At 52.5% G+C, this 15,136-nt stretch overlaps 1 protein-coding gene across 3 annotated transcripts in view; it reads right to left on the bottom strand.

Annotated features, from left to right (window-relative positions):
• Positions 1-15,136, bottom strand: part of FSTL4 (follistatin like 4) — a 672,816-nt gene that overhangs the window by 58,931 nt on the left and 598,749 nt on the right. For all 3 annotated transcript variants that reach the window (XM_054694402.1, XM_054694403.1, XM_054694401.1), the window contains 2 exons: positions 14,899-15,065; positions 1,488-1,608 (listed from right to left, as the gene is read on the bottom strand). In XM_054694402.1, the coding sequence (XP_054550377.1) occupies positions 1,488-1,608; positions 14,899-15,065 (288 nt within the window). The remainder of the gene's footprint in view (positions 1-1,487; positions 1,609-14,898; positions 15,066-15,136) is intronic.

Below are 15,136 nucleotides of genomic sequence, written 5' to 3'. Positions count from 1 at the left end.
GGGAACTGGAGCAAACCAGGTGCAGTAATTTGGTGATCATTTACCCATATAGTAAGAGGCTGGGCCCACAAGCTGGTTTTAAATGAGGCGGCTCTCTTTGTGGGCGCCACACAAGCTCTGTCCTTGGAGCGGCCCTGCTAGGGGAGAGGCCGGGCGCTGCCTGAGGCTGCACCTCAGAGCAGCCTCTGCAGACTCACCCAGGGAGTGTGATAACTAGCAACCTTTGGATTATTTCCAGTGAAATCCGGAGATTTCAATGTAGGCCTGGACTCAAGCCAACAAGCATTATCTATGAAACCACAAAGGATTAAGTCTGTTCCAGCTCAAGGGAAAAACTAATAAAATATGGCTTAGGCACATATGAATATAAAAATCCCTAAAACATGCTGTAGGGTAAATATAGAGGCAAGCTGAGCTCACCCCGTTGTCCTTAAGTAGCTTGTCACCCTAAATCCCAGCAGTAAGCACAACTGAATCCCATGATGTAACCACTCTTGTCTCCTTGCTCACTTTATCCTCAGAGCAGCGGCCCGAGCAGCAGCTGGCTCGAAGGGTCTGCAGCTGACTTGGAGCTTCGACACTATTTTCTCTACCACGTGAGCACCCTGCTCAGGCCTGCTCAGTGATGGACCTGGCTGGACGAGCCTGATTCCCTGGGGTGGGGGGGGGGGGATGGTCTGTCCCCCAGGGTGTGGTGGGGAGACAGTGCTGATGGCTGGAGTTGCTGGGGTGGGTGCCCAGCATGACCGCAGGTTCTAGACTGCCATCTACCAGAGGGGTGGCCGCAGGCGAGTGACCTCACTTAGAAACATCCATAAAGTGTGTTAAAATACACCCACTGGATGTCCATGAGATGCATTAGCGCCGGGACTGGCCAAAGGGAACGCTCTGAAAACACAGGCTACTGCTGATGTCGTCACCAGGTGGGCTCATCTGCCCAGTCCCCAGGAGTGCGAACAACACAGGCCCCTCGCCCCCCCAGAACCACAGCAAACCCCCCAGGATTGTGAACACAGCCCCCCCCACCCCGCCCCGAGTACCACAGCAAACCCCCCAGCCCTGCTCTAGCCCAAGCCAAGGCTTATAGAGCCTCCTGGGGAGGGAGATGGGAAGTAGCCCCCATGGGAACCAAGAGCGCCTCCCAAGGGGATGAGCACCCACACTGCCAGGGCGGGGAGTGGTGGATGTAGACAGTTTTTGCTTCTCCTCCGGATCTCAGAACCCGCACGCCACGTCCCCCTCCACCTTCTAGGGTGGCTGCTGGGTCTTGTACTGAGCACTCAGCCTGGGCCCCTGAGACGCTTCGGGTGAAGCCAGGTACTGGCATCCGTCGGCAGACTGCCCTTTGCTCCCCGTTCCCCTTGACTGATGAGAGAGATGGGTTCTTGGGGGTCAGGCGCTGAAGGACACAGACTACAGGAGGGGGTGTTCTGAACAGCATTCTGGGGAGGCTTTGAGGGGACAACATGCACGGAGCCATTACTAACCATTCACCTGCAGGACGTGGGTCTGGAACAGTTCCTCGTGGCCCGAGGCGTGGCAGGTGTAATTGCCCATGTGGATGGTGGTCACCTTGGTGATGTAGAGGGAGTCGTCCTCTCCGAAGTCCTGCATGGGGTGAGGAAGACAACGAGGTTGGCCTCTCTGGGCGGCGGGCTGGGAAGGGCAGCCATGTCTCCTGGAAACAGGAACCCTGAGGCTGCCACAGGAGACTCCCCTTCCTTCTGCCCACCTCGAGCAGCCAGGGCTGCTTGCTGGACTGTGCAGGTCAGGGTTCCCCAAGCCCCGTGTGTCTCTCAAGGGCCTTGTTGGGACCTTACAGGCCTTGTTTGCCTTCTCTGTGAGGAGGCCTGGAAGACAGTCCTCAGCGCCCTCATGCTCAAGCTCTCAATCTCCAGCAAGTGGGCGCACCTGGCCCTCAATTTATTCTGCCCCCCCCCCCTGAGGCGGGGGCGGGGCTTGTTTCGGAGGGCAACCTTTTTTAAAGGGCCAGATAGCAAATATTTCTCACTTTGTGGGCCATGCGACTTCTGTCAGCATCTTAACAGCATGAAAATGGCCACAACAATACAAAAATTTATAAGTGTCACTTTTCCAGTGACATTTTATTAAAAAAAAGATGTTGGGCCAGAGCTGACCCTCAACCTGTAGTTTACTGAACACTCTGTTAGACTCCATCTTGACCCCTAAATGATTTCAGGCAGCTTATAGAGATCTGGATAACCCACAAGAAGGGAACCAAACTCTGAGGAAAATGGGGCAAAAACCAAGGGCTAAGAGGTAAATGATGGCCAGGAAAGGCTGACACCGGGGCTCTGTGAGAGATGGCTCCGGAAGCTTTGTCCCTGTGACCTCTGCAGCCCCACACACACGGTCCAGTGCCTGGGGGGGTTGGGGGCGCAAAAGGGGGCTTCTGGCTCATCAGGATCCCCTGATGAGCACTTGGGCACTGCTGGGCACTAGCTCAGACATGCTGAGGAAAAGAATGAGCCAGTTTCAGGGAGGCCCATCATCAGGTCTGCCTTTAGCTACCGAAGCCCTCTGAGGTGTGGTGCTCAGAGCTGAGGGCCAGAGGTGGTCCTGGCTTACTGGTGAGAAACGGAGGTGAGTGCCGGCTGCCAGGAGTGATTGGTGAAGACCCATGCCCAGACTCGGGACTTAGGCCTCCGCTTAAGCCCTGGCACTGCTCCTCAGTGAGGATGGGAGAGTCCGTGGACGCATTAGCACAGGGACTGGCCCAAGAGAGCACTTGGCTTGTGGGTGTGGTTACCAGGTGGGTTCATTCTGCCCAGTCCCCAGGAGTCCTGGTGACACATGGGTGGCGAGACCCACAGCAAACCTGTCACCTGCTCAGGTGCTGTTCAGCGAGGCCTGAGCTGAGGCATTTTTCATTTTTAAACAATATTTGCTTCTCCCCACCCCCGTCAGGTGTAGTACCCATAGTTTCCTTCACCGATGCACCCATGCACCATCACCTCAGTCCTCTGTGCTCCCTATTCCTCCCCTGCAGGATGTCTCTGATTTATAATTGTCCATTTTTGCTTTGTTGTGTTTTATGCTGTTATTATTTTTTTACACTGATGTCTTATTTGGTCCCCCTATATTCCTGCTATAAGTGAAACCATCCGATATTTTTCTTTTTCCTTCTGGCTTATTTCACTGAGCATAATTCCTTCTAGCTCTATCCACGTTGCTGCGAATGGCATGAGTTTATCTTTTTTGATTGCTGAATAACTGAATCCGTGTTTTAAACTGGGAAGCATGGCCTAGGTGGGGGAGGCTGCTTTTCTTGTATTATTAACAGAACCTGCAAAGCTCCTCTTGACCCCCCAACTGCTCCTCCTGCCGTGACCCTGTCTTTCTGAGCTTCCTTCTTCCACAGCAGTGGTCAGCCAGCAGGAGGGAGGAGAGGCCACTGTCAGCACAGCACAGTGGTGTTCAAGGGCAGCCACAGGCCAGCTGCTGGTCCTCCTTCATTTCACGCTGCCCCTCACCTTGCTCAGCCAGAGTGAGGCTGGGGCCCGGGCCGAGGCGGGAGGTGGGCAGTGCAGGCATGTGGGCCAGTATGGGGGAAAACCAGCTGGCAGCATCCTCCCGGAGGAATAAAATATTGGAGAGTGCTGCTGGGGCTGTGTGTGTTTTCTCTGAAATAGTTCTGCTTAAAAAACAACAACAACAACAAAATAACCCCAAAACCCAAAACCATTCCTATCACAGTGGAAGCTTCAATAATAAAAATAAAACACGGGGCAACTGATTTGTCAAGTGTCATAACAAAGTCATAAAGGGTTCATACCTGAGTTGCCTATGAAAAGTTAATGGTTAGTCAATTCTAGGCCTGACATATTTCTAGTTTAAGCTGTTCCTATGTCAAAACCTAAGTCTGGAGGAAAATATATTTTCCCTGGTGTCTCGGTGGTGGGAGGACATCTTGAAAGTGGGTTGGGAGGGTGGGTGCAGTCCCTGCCTTGGGAGTCCCTCCACCTTCCCAGAACCGACTGGATCTCAAATGCTTACTCAAGGAGCCTGCAGTTGTTGCCCCCAGCCTTGTCCTCCACATTGCCTTTCTGAGCCCTCACCCACACAGCCCTTCCTCACTGCGAGGCCCTCAAAGCTTGTTTTGGGCTCCGGTATCCCATCATGCTGCCCCTAGATGGGCTTGTTTGGCCAGGGGGACCACCAGCACCCCTCAGGCTGTCTGACGCTCAGGTTCCCCCAGGTCAGTGACAGAGGGGGATGAGGAAATGATACCGGCTTAGTCTCAAGCCATTGTGTACAGAAAAACAACATATATCACCTGGTTTAATCCTCTCTTCCACACACTCACTACCATTTAGCACACTGCTTGTTATATTGGCCTCGTTTGTGTCTGTCTCCCCATTCCTCTGTGAGAGGCCCCCGACACTGGGCCTGGCACATCGGGGCCCTCAATAGGTCTTCACCAAGTGGACTGTGCCAGGCCCTGACCCCTCTGCAAGGTCCATGTTCTGGTTCCCAGCCTGCGGGTTTGGCAATGGGGCGCCCACCTCTTACCTTCTCACCCTCCCCAATATTGCCAGTGTCCTAGGTTCAAAATGAGGCATCAGGTAGGAAGGCAGAGAACTGGTCTCTAGGCTCATCCTGCATCCCTACCTCTTCCATGCTGTGTTCCTCAGGAGCTGACCAGGAGAACGTTCAGCTCAGAGCACAGGGGAAATCCTGAGCCTGGAACCCCAGCCTGGACCCCTAACAAAGTCATTTCACCTGGCAGCCTGTTTTCCTCACCACTCTGGAAGCATAGGCATAGCCCCTGGGGGAAACTCAGGTGCTGGGGGTGGGCTCAGCTCCCCAAGGACACATGGGGTGGCTGTAGGTTCTGGAGTTCTACTTTCTGCAACTGACTCATTACCAGCTCTTGACTTAGGCCCCAGGGAGAACCCGACAGTGTAATAAATAACATAATGTCTCTGGGCTAAAACAATAGGCATCATATAATTATAGAACAAAGTGCATATTGTTTTCTGGAACATGAATACTGGCTACAGAAATCAAATTTACCTCATTGGATGTGAGGAAATTACTTTAAAAATTGATTTATAAGAAGCTACATAAAACTAAACCCGCAATCCTTCCTCTCCTGAATGTTCTTTGAGATGTGTCTGAATACTGCTATCAATGCTTGATTGCATCTCTGTAATTGTCTTTTTATGGATGGCTTTTTTTTCGTTCTGATGCATAGAAATGTATTAGCAAAATCAAGGTTCCTTCCAGGAGTAAACAGATGCCAGATTAGACTATTCTTTGTATTGATGCACATCCATCTTCGGGAAAGAGACAATTTTACTTAAAGACATGGTTTTTGCTTTTAAAAAGCTATTTTCTAACTATCTGCTCTTAATAAAGAAAGTAATTAGATGAGCTTAAGTGTGGAACAATATTTAAGAAGAGCTGAGCCAGGGGAGGCTGTCACAGTCACGCCCGGGGGTCAGGTCTTGGTAATAAGATGAGTTATGGATGCTGAATTTTCAGTCACTCAATCTCAAATACAGGACTCTGGGATGACTGAGTTTAGGTTGACGACACAATCAATGAAAGCCCAGTTTAGACACGTTAACTCAGTTTCCCCAACTCTGCCCTCCTCAGGAGCAGCCCCAGCTTTCTGGGAAGGATGGAGTATGAAGGGCCCTTCCTCTGAACTGGTGCCCGCTGGCCCCAGAATGTCCCTGACCCTAACATCGCCCCTGCAGCAACCCTAAACAGCTCTGATTAAAAAAACAACAATAGGGCCCCCCTGGTGGAGCAGGCAGTTGAGCGCTGCGCTGTGAAGCTGTCCGCAGCCTCTGCAGCGTGGGTTAGATTCTGGCCGGCCAGCGAGGGTCCCACATGGCGCGGCAGACCTCTCCTGTCTCGCCCGCGGCTCCCCTCAGCAGTGTATTTCGTCAGTCTGCCTGTTCTGTTCCCCGCTCTGTCTCTGGTGAATCCTCTCACCCTCCTGCAGATCTGGCCTGTACCCCGGTTCTTGTATAAATAAATAAATAAATCTTAAAAAAAGAAAAAAAGAATAGGGACATTCCTGTCTTTAAAAAACAACAGCAAACCTCCCCCCCCCAACCCCCGCCAAATATCGAGGCCTGTCCTGGAAGGCATCTGTACTCAGATTAATGTTCACGTCTACCACCCAGTCACGTGAGGATGAGAAGCCTCATGGGGCACACACAGCAAGCACAAACGTGCCCTTTGCCTCACACCTGCTGCAGGCTCCCAGCTGACCACCCTGACCCACACTGGGGCTCCTTGCCCGCCACTTCCTTCAGCCCCTCACAGGATAGATGTGCCGCTCTGCAAGGCGCCACAGAACAAATCCTCTTGCTCATTGTCCACTTATAAAAGAAGTCCTCGCGATGTGACTTGATCCCGTAGTAGCTGCTGAGCCCCCAGGAACAGTCATGCTCTGGGGGAGCACCCCAGAGTGGGTCTGTCCTGCTGCCCATGCTCAGGCCCAGGCCCAGCAGTGGGGCTGCAAATGAGAGGGGAGGTGCTGAGGGAAGGGCTTCTCCTGGACGGCAGGGGCTGGGTGGTCACTGGCTGGAGAGTGATGTGGTCACTCTCCCCATGACAGTGCATCGCTGTATTGTTCCCAAAGCATGGTGTTTGGGGCACAACTGGTGCTCAGTTAGTGCTTGTTGAATGATTGGAAGCACATCAGCCAAGTGTGCTGCTTCCTGGGGAGCCTTGAAAAAAGAGGGAGTGCAACAGTGTTTCCCAGAGAGAGGACCGACCTCTGACCCCAGCTGGTGGGAGCTGAGCCCTAGGCCCTGAATGTCCTGCCTCATAGGGTTCCTTTGTTTGCCTGGGGACTTTGGTCACCAGACCATCTCAGGATGTCTAAGGATGTGACATGTGACCTGTGATGGGGGTTCTGGGCCCTGGGGTGTCCGTTTTGCCTCCTGAGGGCTGGAGACTGGAGTCGCATGTGATGAAGCTCTAGTGAAAACCCGGGCAGCCAGGCCGGGATGGGGGGGAGAGGCTGGAGGGGAGGTTCGCTTCCCTGGTTGTGAATACTGTACATACTGTCACACGTGGGTCCTGGAAAGAAAGAGGTCTCTGACCTTACTGGGGGAGAACAACAGAAGCGCTAGGCTTGGGGCCCCCTGGAATCCGCCCTGTGGGCTTCATCCCTTGGCTGATTTCAGTCTGCACTCCTTCCCTACCATACGCTGTCACTGTGCGTGGAACAGCTCTCAGAGAGTCTGAGAGCCCTCCTGGCAAACTGACAGACCTGAAGGGAGTTTCAGGAACTCTCCAGGCTTGCGATTGGTATCACAAGTGAGGGCTGTAGTAGGACTGTTTTCTCTGGCTTTGGAGTCGGCTCTAACACAAACAGGGATATTCTGACCTGACTACATGGAAAGTGAGCATTGGGCCTGGGCTCAAGCTTGAGTGTTCAAGTACACACAGGTCTGGCACCTGCAACAGAAGCCTCATGTCACAGACCCTGCTTTGATCACCAGGCCTCATGTCACAGACCAGAAGCCAGCACCTCCCGACTAGCCAGGACTCCAGAGTAGCATGTGGGTGGGAAGTAGCTCATGGGCCCTGGGTGGGGCTCTGGATCCTTACCCAGACAGTCTGGCATGCTCAGCTGGGGAGGGAAGAGTCTCAGATGTTGGGCTGTGCGGGCAGCAGCCAACCGACATTCCAGGTGGCCTTGAACCTGCGTCCTTCATCCGGGAAACCTGCAACTCCTCCTGGGATGCTTGGACAGGAATCCCCAGGTGGAGAGGGCCTCACCGAGCATTTTAGCTCCTCTAACCTGGACCACACTCTCAGCTAAGACAGCCGAGTACCATTCCTACTGTCCTTGAAATATTCCAGGGAGGATTTGATTAGATTTCCTTTCACGGTTCATTTCAGGGACCAATAAAGCTTGCAATCAGGAATTTTCCCCTGATATAGGGTCTAAAACTTACATACTGTTGGAAAGAGCACAAGCTGGAGTAACCTCTGTGCAGGGAGAGTCGATGATATTGACGAAACCTGAAGGTGTGCCCTCCCCCAGACACAGCCCTTCCACTCCGGAGAACTCAGCTTACAGACTTCCACAAACTGTGTCTACAGATGTCTACTGCAGTGCTACCTGCAGCACATAATGCCTGAAAACATGTAGGCCTGGGAGCACCCCCGTGTGAGGCTGAGAGGAACCCAGGCAGGGCAAGGGCTTGGCTCTGATTTGGGTTCTGTGTTCAGGGTCTGAAAGCTGGGTCAGAACCTTTGTGTGGGATCCTGTGCCTCTGAGCTGGGGCTGCAGGTGGTGAGGGAGCACACGTGAAGCCTTGAAGCCAGTGCCGGGAAGGAAGAGAGGTATCCCTGAGGGGGCCAGCGAGAATGCACAGGGCAGAAGAGGAGCTTGCAGGGGTAGAGTCCCTATGAGTTGCACAGGTCGGGGTTGCCATGACCGGGGCCTTGTCTCTGGCCAACACTCCTAGTGGTCCGAGTTCATCCAAATCTCAAAAAAGAACTGGATGTTCATCTGCAACCAGAATTTCTGACACGAGCTGGAGAGAATTGGCCGAAGACTTTGAGTGCTTCAAGTATTGTGTTTTCCAAGATTTTAAAACAAAATGTACCCAAGCGCTTAATGAGATTATTTTAATGCAGAACCCACCACCACTGTCTATAGTGTTGCAAACAGCTCTCCATGCTCATCAAACGCCTCTCATCTTTTTACAATGGATTCATGACTGGTTCATATAAAGACAATAAAAATTAAATGAGTCATGAGCTCCTAAATCACTCTCTTTTGGTCTTTTTAATAACTCACTTGCAAAGAAGAACTGGCTGAGAGCATATGCTTCATTACAATTATTTGTTCCAGGTTTTACACCATTTAGGCATGGGGGGAAAGTGAACCTCTTAACACATCCTTCAAACACTGCCACAAATACTTTCTTCTAATGGGTTTTGTGTTTCTGCTTTTATCACTGTTCTGTGCCTGCCGACATTTGAAAGCCCCAAACAGTGAGATTTGGTGAAAGAAAAAAACAGCGAAAAACAGTGTCTCTTTCAAGTCATTTGAGATATACTGGGCTTGTTACAAGACTTTTTGTTTTTTTTTTAAGAAGATCACACTTGAAAAATGTTTCCTCACCCTGAGAATGTACTGGGCAACAATTCCGTGGCCTGGTCTGAGAGCCTTCTCTCCCCTTCCCTGCAGGGGCAGAGGCCAGAGGCCAGTAAGAAGCGGCGTGTCATCTACACACAGTGACACATCCTGCTGGAGCCTGGCGCTGAGGTGTCACTGCTGAAGCAAGAGACAGGCCACTGGGTCCCTGAGGGAGAACTTTGTAGGCAATGTTGGGGTGAGCAAGGCCGGCTGCAGGCGTTGCCAAGTTCCTGGACCCCACTGACTTCACAGAGCTGTAAGGGCTCAGTGGGATGCGGCTGTGAAGGGGCCGGCACAGCAGAACTTTGCCCCATATTGGGGGCGGGGGGTGTTTCGTGCTGATGAGCAGAAGCACCCGTGTTTACAGCTGCGAGGACGCAGCAGGTCACAGGTATTTTCTGTGACTGTGGGAATGTTCTCTCTCTGCTCCTGCTCTCCTCACGGGCAAGGCCCCTGTGCTTGAGGATCGTGAGGGAGAGTGAGGGAGACACTTAGGGATGAGGGGAGGGCAGGCCATGTAGTAGAGGCAGGAGGTGCACCCTGGGTTTAGGGGCTGTCACTTCACTTCAGCGCAGTGGCTGCTGCGTGGCCTGTGCGGAGGGGCTGAGGCCTCAAATGGACTTGCATGTTGTGTTTCTGCAGGAAGGGAGGCATCTTCCCCCACCTCCCCAGAATACGCGGAGGCCAGGCTTGTAGGAGGAGCCTATAGGCCTGACTCTGAGATAGGCCCCAGCCTCAGCCCCACAACCATGGCTGCTGGGCTCAGGAGACGGGACACGGGGCAGCTCATGTGGGAAAAGCAGGGCTCTGTGGTCCTGGTCACAAGGAGATACCTGTGTGGGATTGGGTGTTCCTGGCTCCCGTGCAGGATTCACCAGAGACAGAGTGGGGGGCAGAAGAGGTGGGCGGACTGAAACACACTGCTGAGGGGAGCAGCGGGCGAGTCAAGAGAGGTCTGCTGCACCATGTGGGCTGCTCCCTGGCCCGGAACTCATACTGTCCGGGAACTCAGGGCTTAGCTGTAATAAAGCTAAGACTTAACCCCTAGGCCACCAGGGAGGCCCCCTTACTGCTTCCTAATTTTTTAAATTTAATTTTTAAAAATTTTATATATTTTTTATATTTATATATATTTTATATATATTTTATTTTACATACATCATTTTTCATTTTTGTGCAATGTCTGCATTTTCATCTTGGTTATAGTCCCCATACAATTCCCACCACCCTTGTTTTGAGTTTACGCCCTTCTCCCCGCCTCTCCACCCCGTAGTGTGTCTCTGGTTTACAGTTGCTTGTTGATTTTGATTTTTACTTTATTATAATTAGTCTTTTTCCTGGTCCCTTATTTAGGTTTTCTAAATTCCTGCTATGAGTGAGACCAAAAAAGCCGCTGTTGTTATGGGATGTAAACAAATTTCTGGGGCTCTTTGTTAGCTCTGGAGAATATGTGTGTGAGTAGAAACTATTGATTTCTCATCAGAAGGACACACTATAATCCAGAAGCTCTGCTGAGAGGCAGGGTAGTGAATCCTCTGGGCTGCTACTCACCTTGGCTGATGCCTGCTCTGGGGATTGGCACTAGGAGTCCCTCTTGCTCCTCTTGGCTCAGGGGGGGATTGTTTTCCCAGGTGTGACTGAGGCAGGGCACCTCATGTGAGCTGGGCTGGGGTGAAGCTGAGACCTCCTGCAAAGGACTAGGTGGCTCAGGCACCCTCAGGAAGTGCTACAGGTCCATGCTGAACCTCCTGACTGCCTGAGAAGGTGAAGGCTCTGGGATCTGAGCTATGGCCATGAGGAGGAAAACTGAGGCAGGAGCACAAGACAGCCCGCTCCACTCTGAATGTGCCACCTGGGAAATCTGCAAGAAGGAAGACTCCTAGGTTCCACTAATTTGGGGTTCCCCTTGGGTACCTGCTTAATCTCAGGCTGGAAGGGTTCAGGGGTCCTGCAGGACACATCCCTGGCTGTGCCATACCCTGATGCAAAATCTACGGTTCCCACTGTCTGCAGGGTACAGCCAAGACCCCTTAGGCTAGCATTCAAGGCCTACCCTATTCCAGCCCCCACGATCACTCCACTCTCCTGTTTTCCCTTGTCTCCTGAAGGCCAGCTATAGCATCTTCCTCCAGCCCCCAGAAATAGCTCCCTCCTCCTCATATAAAACCTGCCGCACTGTGCTGTACTCATGGCTACCTCGCCGCCCTCTAGGCCCCCAAGAGTCTTGGCTCTAGGCTCTGACACAGGCCTTGCCACTGGCTGGCATTTATAAGCGAATCTAGCGGCTGAATCGCTCTGTCTGCCATCTGGACGCCCTGCGTGTGTGGGTGACTCGTTGTTTCCTGGGGAATGTGAGCAGCTTCTCTTCTCACTTGGCCCCAGGCTAGAGGGGTACATTTACTTTATCAAATATTATTCTGATGCTCAAGGCATCCTTGATGTTTGCAAGTCAGAAAAGTTTAATTACATGTGTCATTAGGATGGCATTCTGTAATAGCTCTGTGACTGAATTCATTAACAGAATTCTTAACAGATAAGACAAGACAAATTAATATTTTGTTGCCCATGAAAGCTTCTCATTAAGACAGTAGTGAAAAAGTGATTAATATTTTGTTGCCAATCAAGATGTCTCATCCAAATGACAAAGAAAGGAGGCCCACACCTCTGCTGGCTCTCTTATCTTGCGGCCTTGGGTTTGGGGAGCCGATCAGCTCCCCCATTTGTGAGGTGTTTCTGCGCCAGTGGCTAATTACTACACTGGTGAGCAGTGACTATTTTATCTCTGACTGTGGCAGGCGGGGCCAGGTGCAGACATGCCGCAGACTGAGGGACTTTAGGACCCATCGACCCCTCCTGAGTCTTGCTCCATAGGGCCTTCCCTTCTGGGTTCTTCCCCCCTGACCTATCCCTGCTTCAAATATGCCCCCCAATCCTGAAGAGCTGGCGCTACCCAGTTGCTGCCTGACTTTGTCCCAGGGCTGCCTCTGCACTGTCCCCATGCAGCTTACGAACACCCGGTGTGGCTGGGCAGGCCCCCCGTGCTTCACATACACTCAGCAAGAAAATGCCCAGTGGGTAGGATGTGGCCACCTCCCTGTCCACACAGCCTCAGGGAAGCTAAACAGCTTACTCGAGGCTGCAGGAGGGGGCAGGTCAGTGCCCCTGTCCCCAGGTGAGTCGAGGCAGACAGGGACAGTGTTGTTCTATCCCTGACTAAGGGCAGCAGGGGCTGTCCAGGGTCACATCTGCCTGACTGCAGAGCCTCACTGACTGCTGCTGCCTGTACACTGGGGACTCGGGCTGAAAGGTGTTGAGAATGCTCGGCAGCAGGACAATGACTGCACAAATGATAATAGGAAGAATAGCAACAGTGAGAATGAGAGTGGAAATAGCGTGGAACACTCTAGACCAAGAGCTTCATGTGTATCGTCTCATTTAATCCTCACTATAACCCTAGAAGCCTGGAGCTATTATTTACTCCACTTTACAGATGGAGGCGCTGAGGCTAAGAGAAGTCAAGTGGCTTTCCAATGTGACTCAACTCGTAAGTGGGAGAGTTCCAGGCCCCTTGGACCCTGGAGCCTATGCCCCTCATTGGCAGATGGTACTGCCTCCCACTGCCCCAACACTGAGGCGTCAGAGGCGTGTTTGTGTGTGTTTGTGTATGTTTGTGTGTGTTGTGGTTTCTGGCGTGTATCAGGCGAGGACCCCTGTAGAGCTTGGCTCTGTCCTGTGTCCTCATGTGAGGGTTTCTGGGGAGCACAGGGCCTGTTTGTGGGCTGCTGACTTGACCATGAACAGCAAGTGCTTCATAGGCGGTAACGAGAGCCCATTAATCTCTGGTTGTACCCATAATTACCCAAATTGCTGACCTCACTGTGAAAGGGAGAAATGCAATTGAGTTGGTGCTGGAGGCATGTTTGAGGGAGGGGGAAAAACACTCTAAGCAACTTAATTAACTGATGGCAAGTGCATTAAGAAGAGTTCTTCTTTTGCCTTTATTCTTGATGGCTTTAAATAGAGCATCAAGAAGTGCATGTGGATGCTCAGAGTGACGCAGGCAGACCTGTCCTAGTTCTGCATCAATCACCATGCGCGCACGCACACGCACATACACACACACACACACACACTCACGCCCCTCTCAGAGGACACTGCCTTCCCTTGCTAAGAGTGTAGGCAAGTCTTGGACAAAGGACACCCCCCTAAGCATCGGCTGATCAAGCATCCACAGGGTTGTGCTGGCACTGGATTCAGAGATAGAGAGGACACAGGAGATGCCCCCCACAGTAGGGAAGTTGTGAGGAAACAATCCTGCCTGGTGTGATTAGGGTGAGGGAAGTGCACCCCTGCCCAGTTCTGCCCAGAGTAGAACCTCCAGAGTGGCCCCCTCTTGCCATCTGCTCCCCTCATGACCACCAGGGTGCAGCCAAAGGGGCCCAGAGAATAGCACCGTCCCAACGTTTGTGGTTCCTGCAGAATTTCATGCTGGGATCCTCTCCCGACAAGGCATTCTCAGAGGGATTGCCAAGGTCATGGGGCTTATCTGCATTGCTGACCATGCTCCTGTTTGAGCTTGCCTACCTCTAAGGATGGGGAACTCACTGCTTTCTGTGATGATGACTCACTCCATGGGGGCCAGATCTGATGGCTGGAATGGCATTCCATTTAAGCAATGTGGTAATCTCTTTTTGGGGTATGCCCTGACCCTGTGCTAGTCCAATTCATGGGGTCACTGGCCAGCTCCCCCTGCCCTAAGCCAAGGAGATCAGGGCCGGCCCTATTTTACCTGCAATTCTCTTACCCTAGCTTAAAACCTGTCAAACGTCATGACAGCATCCTACACAGATGATTCATTGCCTTCTCACATGAACTTCTGGAATACTATCTCTTCCCTTATGCCAAACCAGGGCCAATAAATATACTTGAATTATTCCCCTTATTTTTCAAGTCCAGTGGAAGGGAGGTACTGCCAATGCTGCTTTTCTAATAGATTAATTTATTGAGGATCAGAGGCTTGAGAAATTGCTCAGAGCTATAAAGTCAGTGTGGGGTGATGCTGGGACTCCAGACCAGGTTGCCTGAGTCCTCAGAATCCAGAAGTATCCCTGTTGGTCATGTTAGGCTCTGTGAGCTTAGCTGATTTCTTCCTCCACACAAGTCATCAAAGCCACATTTCCTCACCCAGCAAACAAGGCCCCCAGGGCAGGTCCCCTCTGGCCTCATCTCTTTTCCTTTCATCACCTGGCTTCTGCCCCAGCCTATCCAGGCCAGCAGCCCGCCCCTGCCCTCCACAGGGAATACCCTAACCCTACATGCAGCTGCCTATGTCCACCTCTGCTTTAGGATTCAGAGTCTCCCTGGGTCCCCCAACAGCAGCTCTTCCCGCTCTGGAGCTGCCCGCCTGGCGGTGCTGTATGGGCTTGTGGGCCTCCCTTTGCGCTGGTAGGCTTGTGCATGGCCTACTCCTCTCACTCCCACCTCTGCTGATGTGGCCCAGACGGAGACCCCCTGCCCTGGCGCTGGCCTCCCAGGCAGCACACCCTTCCTTATTGTGGGTCTGATTGGCAGACTCACTCTATCTCCGAGGGCGCTGGGTCTAGGATTTCTGGTCCCCTAGTCATCATAGAGCAGATGGAAGGGACCCAAAGTGGCATGAGTCAAAGAAGTCCTGTGACCCTGCCACTGCCATGTGGCGTCTTGCGCACTTAGTTCCCGGGCATCTGTGGGCACCAAGTCAGTCCCAGGGGACTTACATTGATGTCTTCCAAGTCCAGGAAGTTCAGGGCGAGCCCGTTGCGCTTCCAGACGATGGGAGGCCGCAGGTCCCCGCGGACGGCGCAGGTCAGCACCGTGCTCAGCCCCACGGTCACCGTGGCCACACTGACCCTCTCCTCGGGGGCGAGGCTGAGCTGAACCACCTCTGCAGGGGAAAAGGAGAAGGCCATCAGGTGCAGGCCTGGGGCTAGCTAGAGTCTTCATTGGACAGTAACC

This window comes from Talpa occidentalis, unplaced genomic scaffold (assembly GCF_014898055.3).
Source record: "Talpa occidentalis isolate TD23 unplaced genomic scaffold, MPIMG_talOcc4v2.1 talOcc4.13, whole genome shotgun sequence".
NCBI lineage: Eukaryota > Metazoa > Chordata > Mammalia > Eulipotyphla > Talpidae > Talpa > Talpa occidentalis.
The sequence above is the reverse complement of the archived record's forward strand: the minus strand, read 5'-3'. Positions and strand labels throughout refer to the sequence as shown.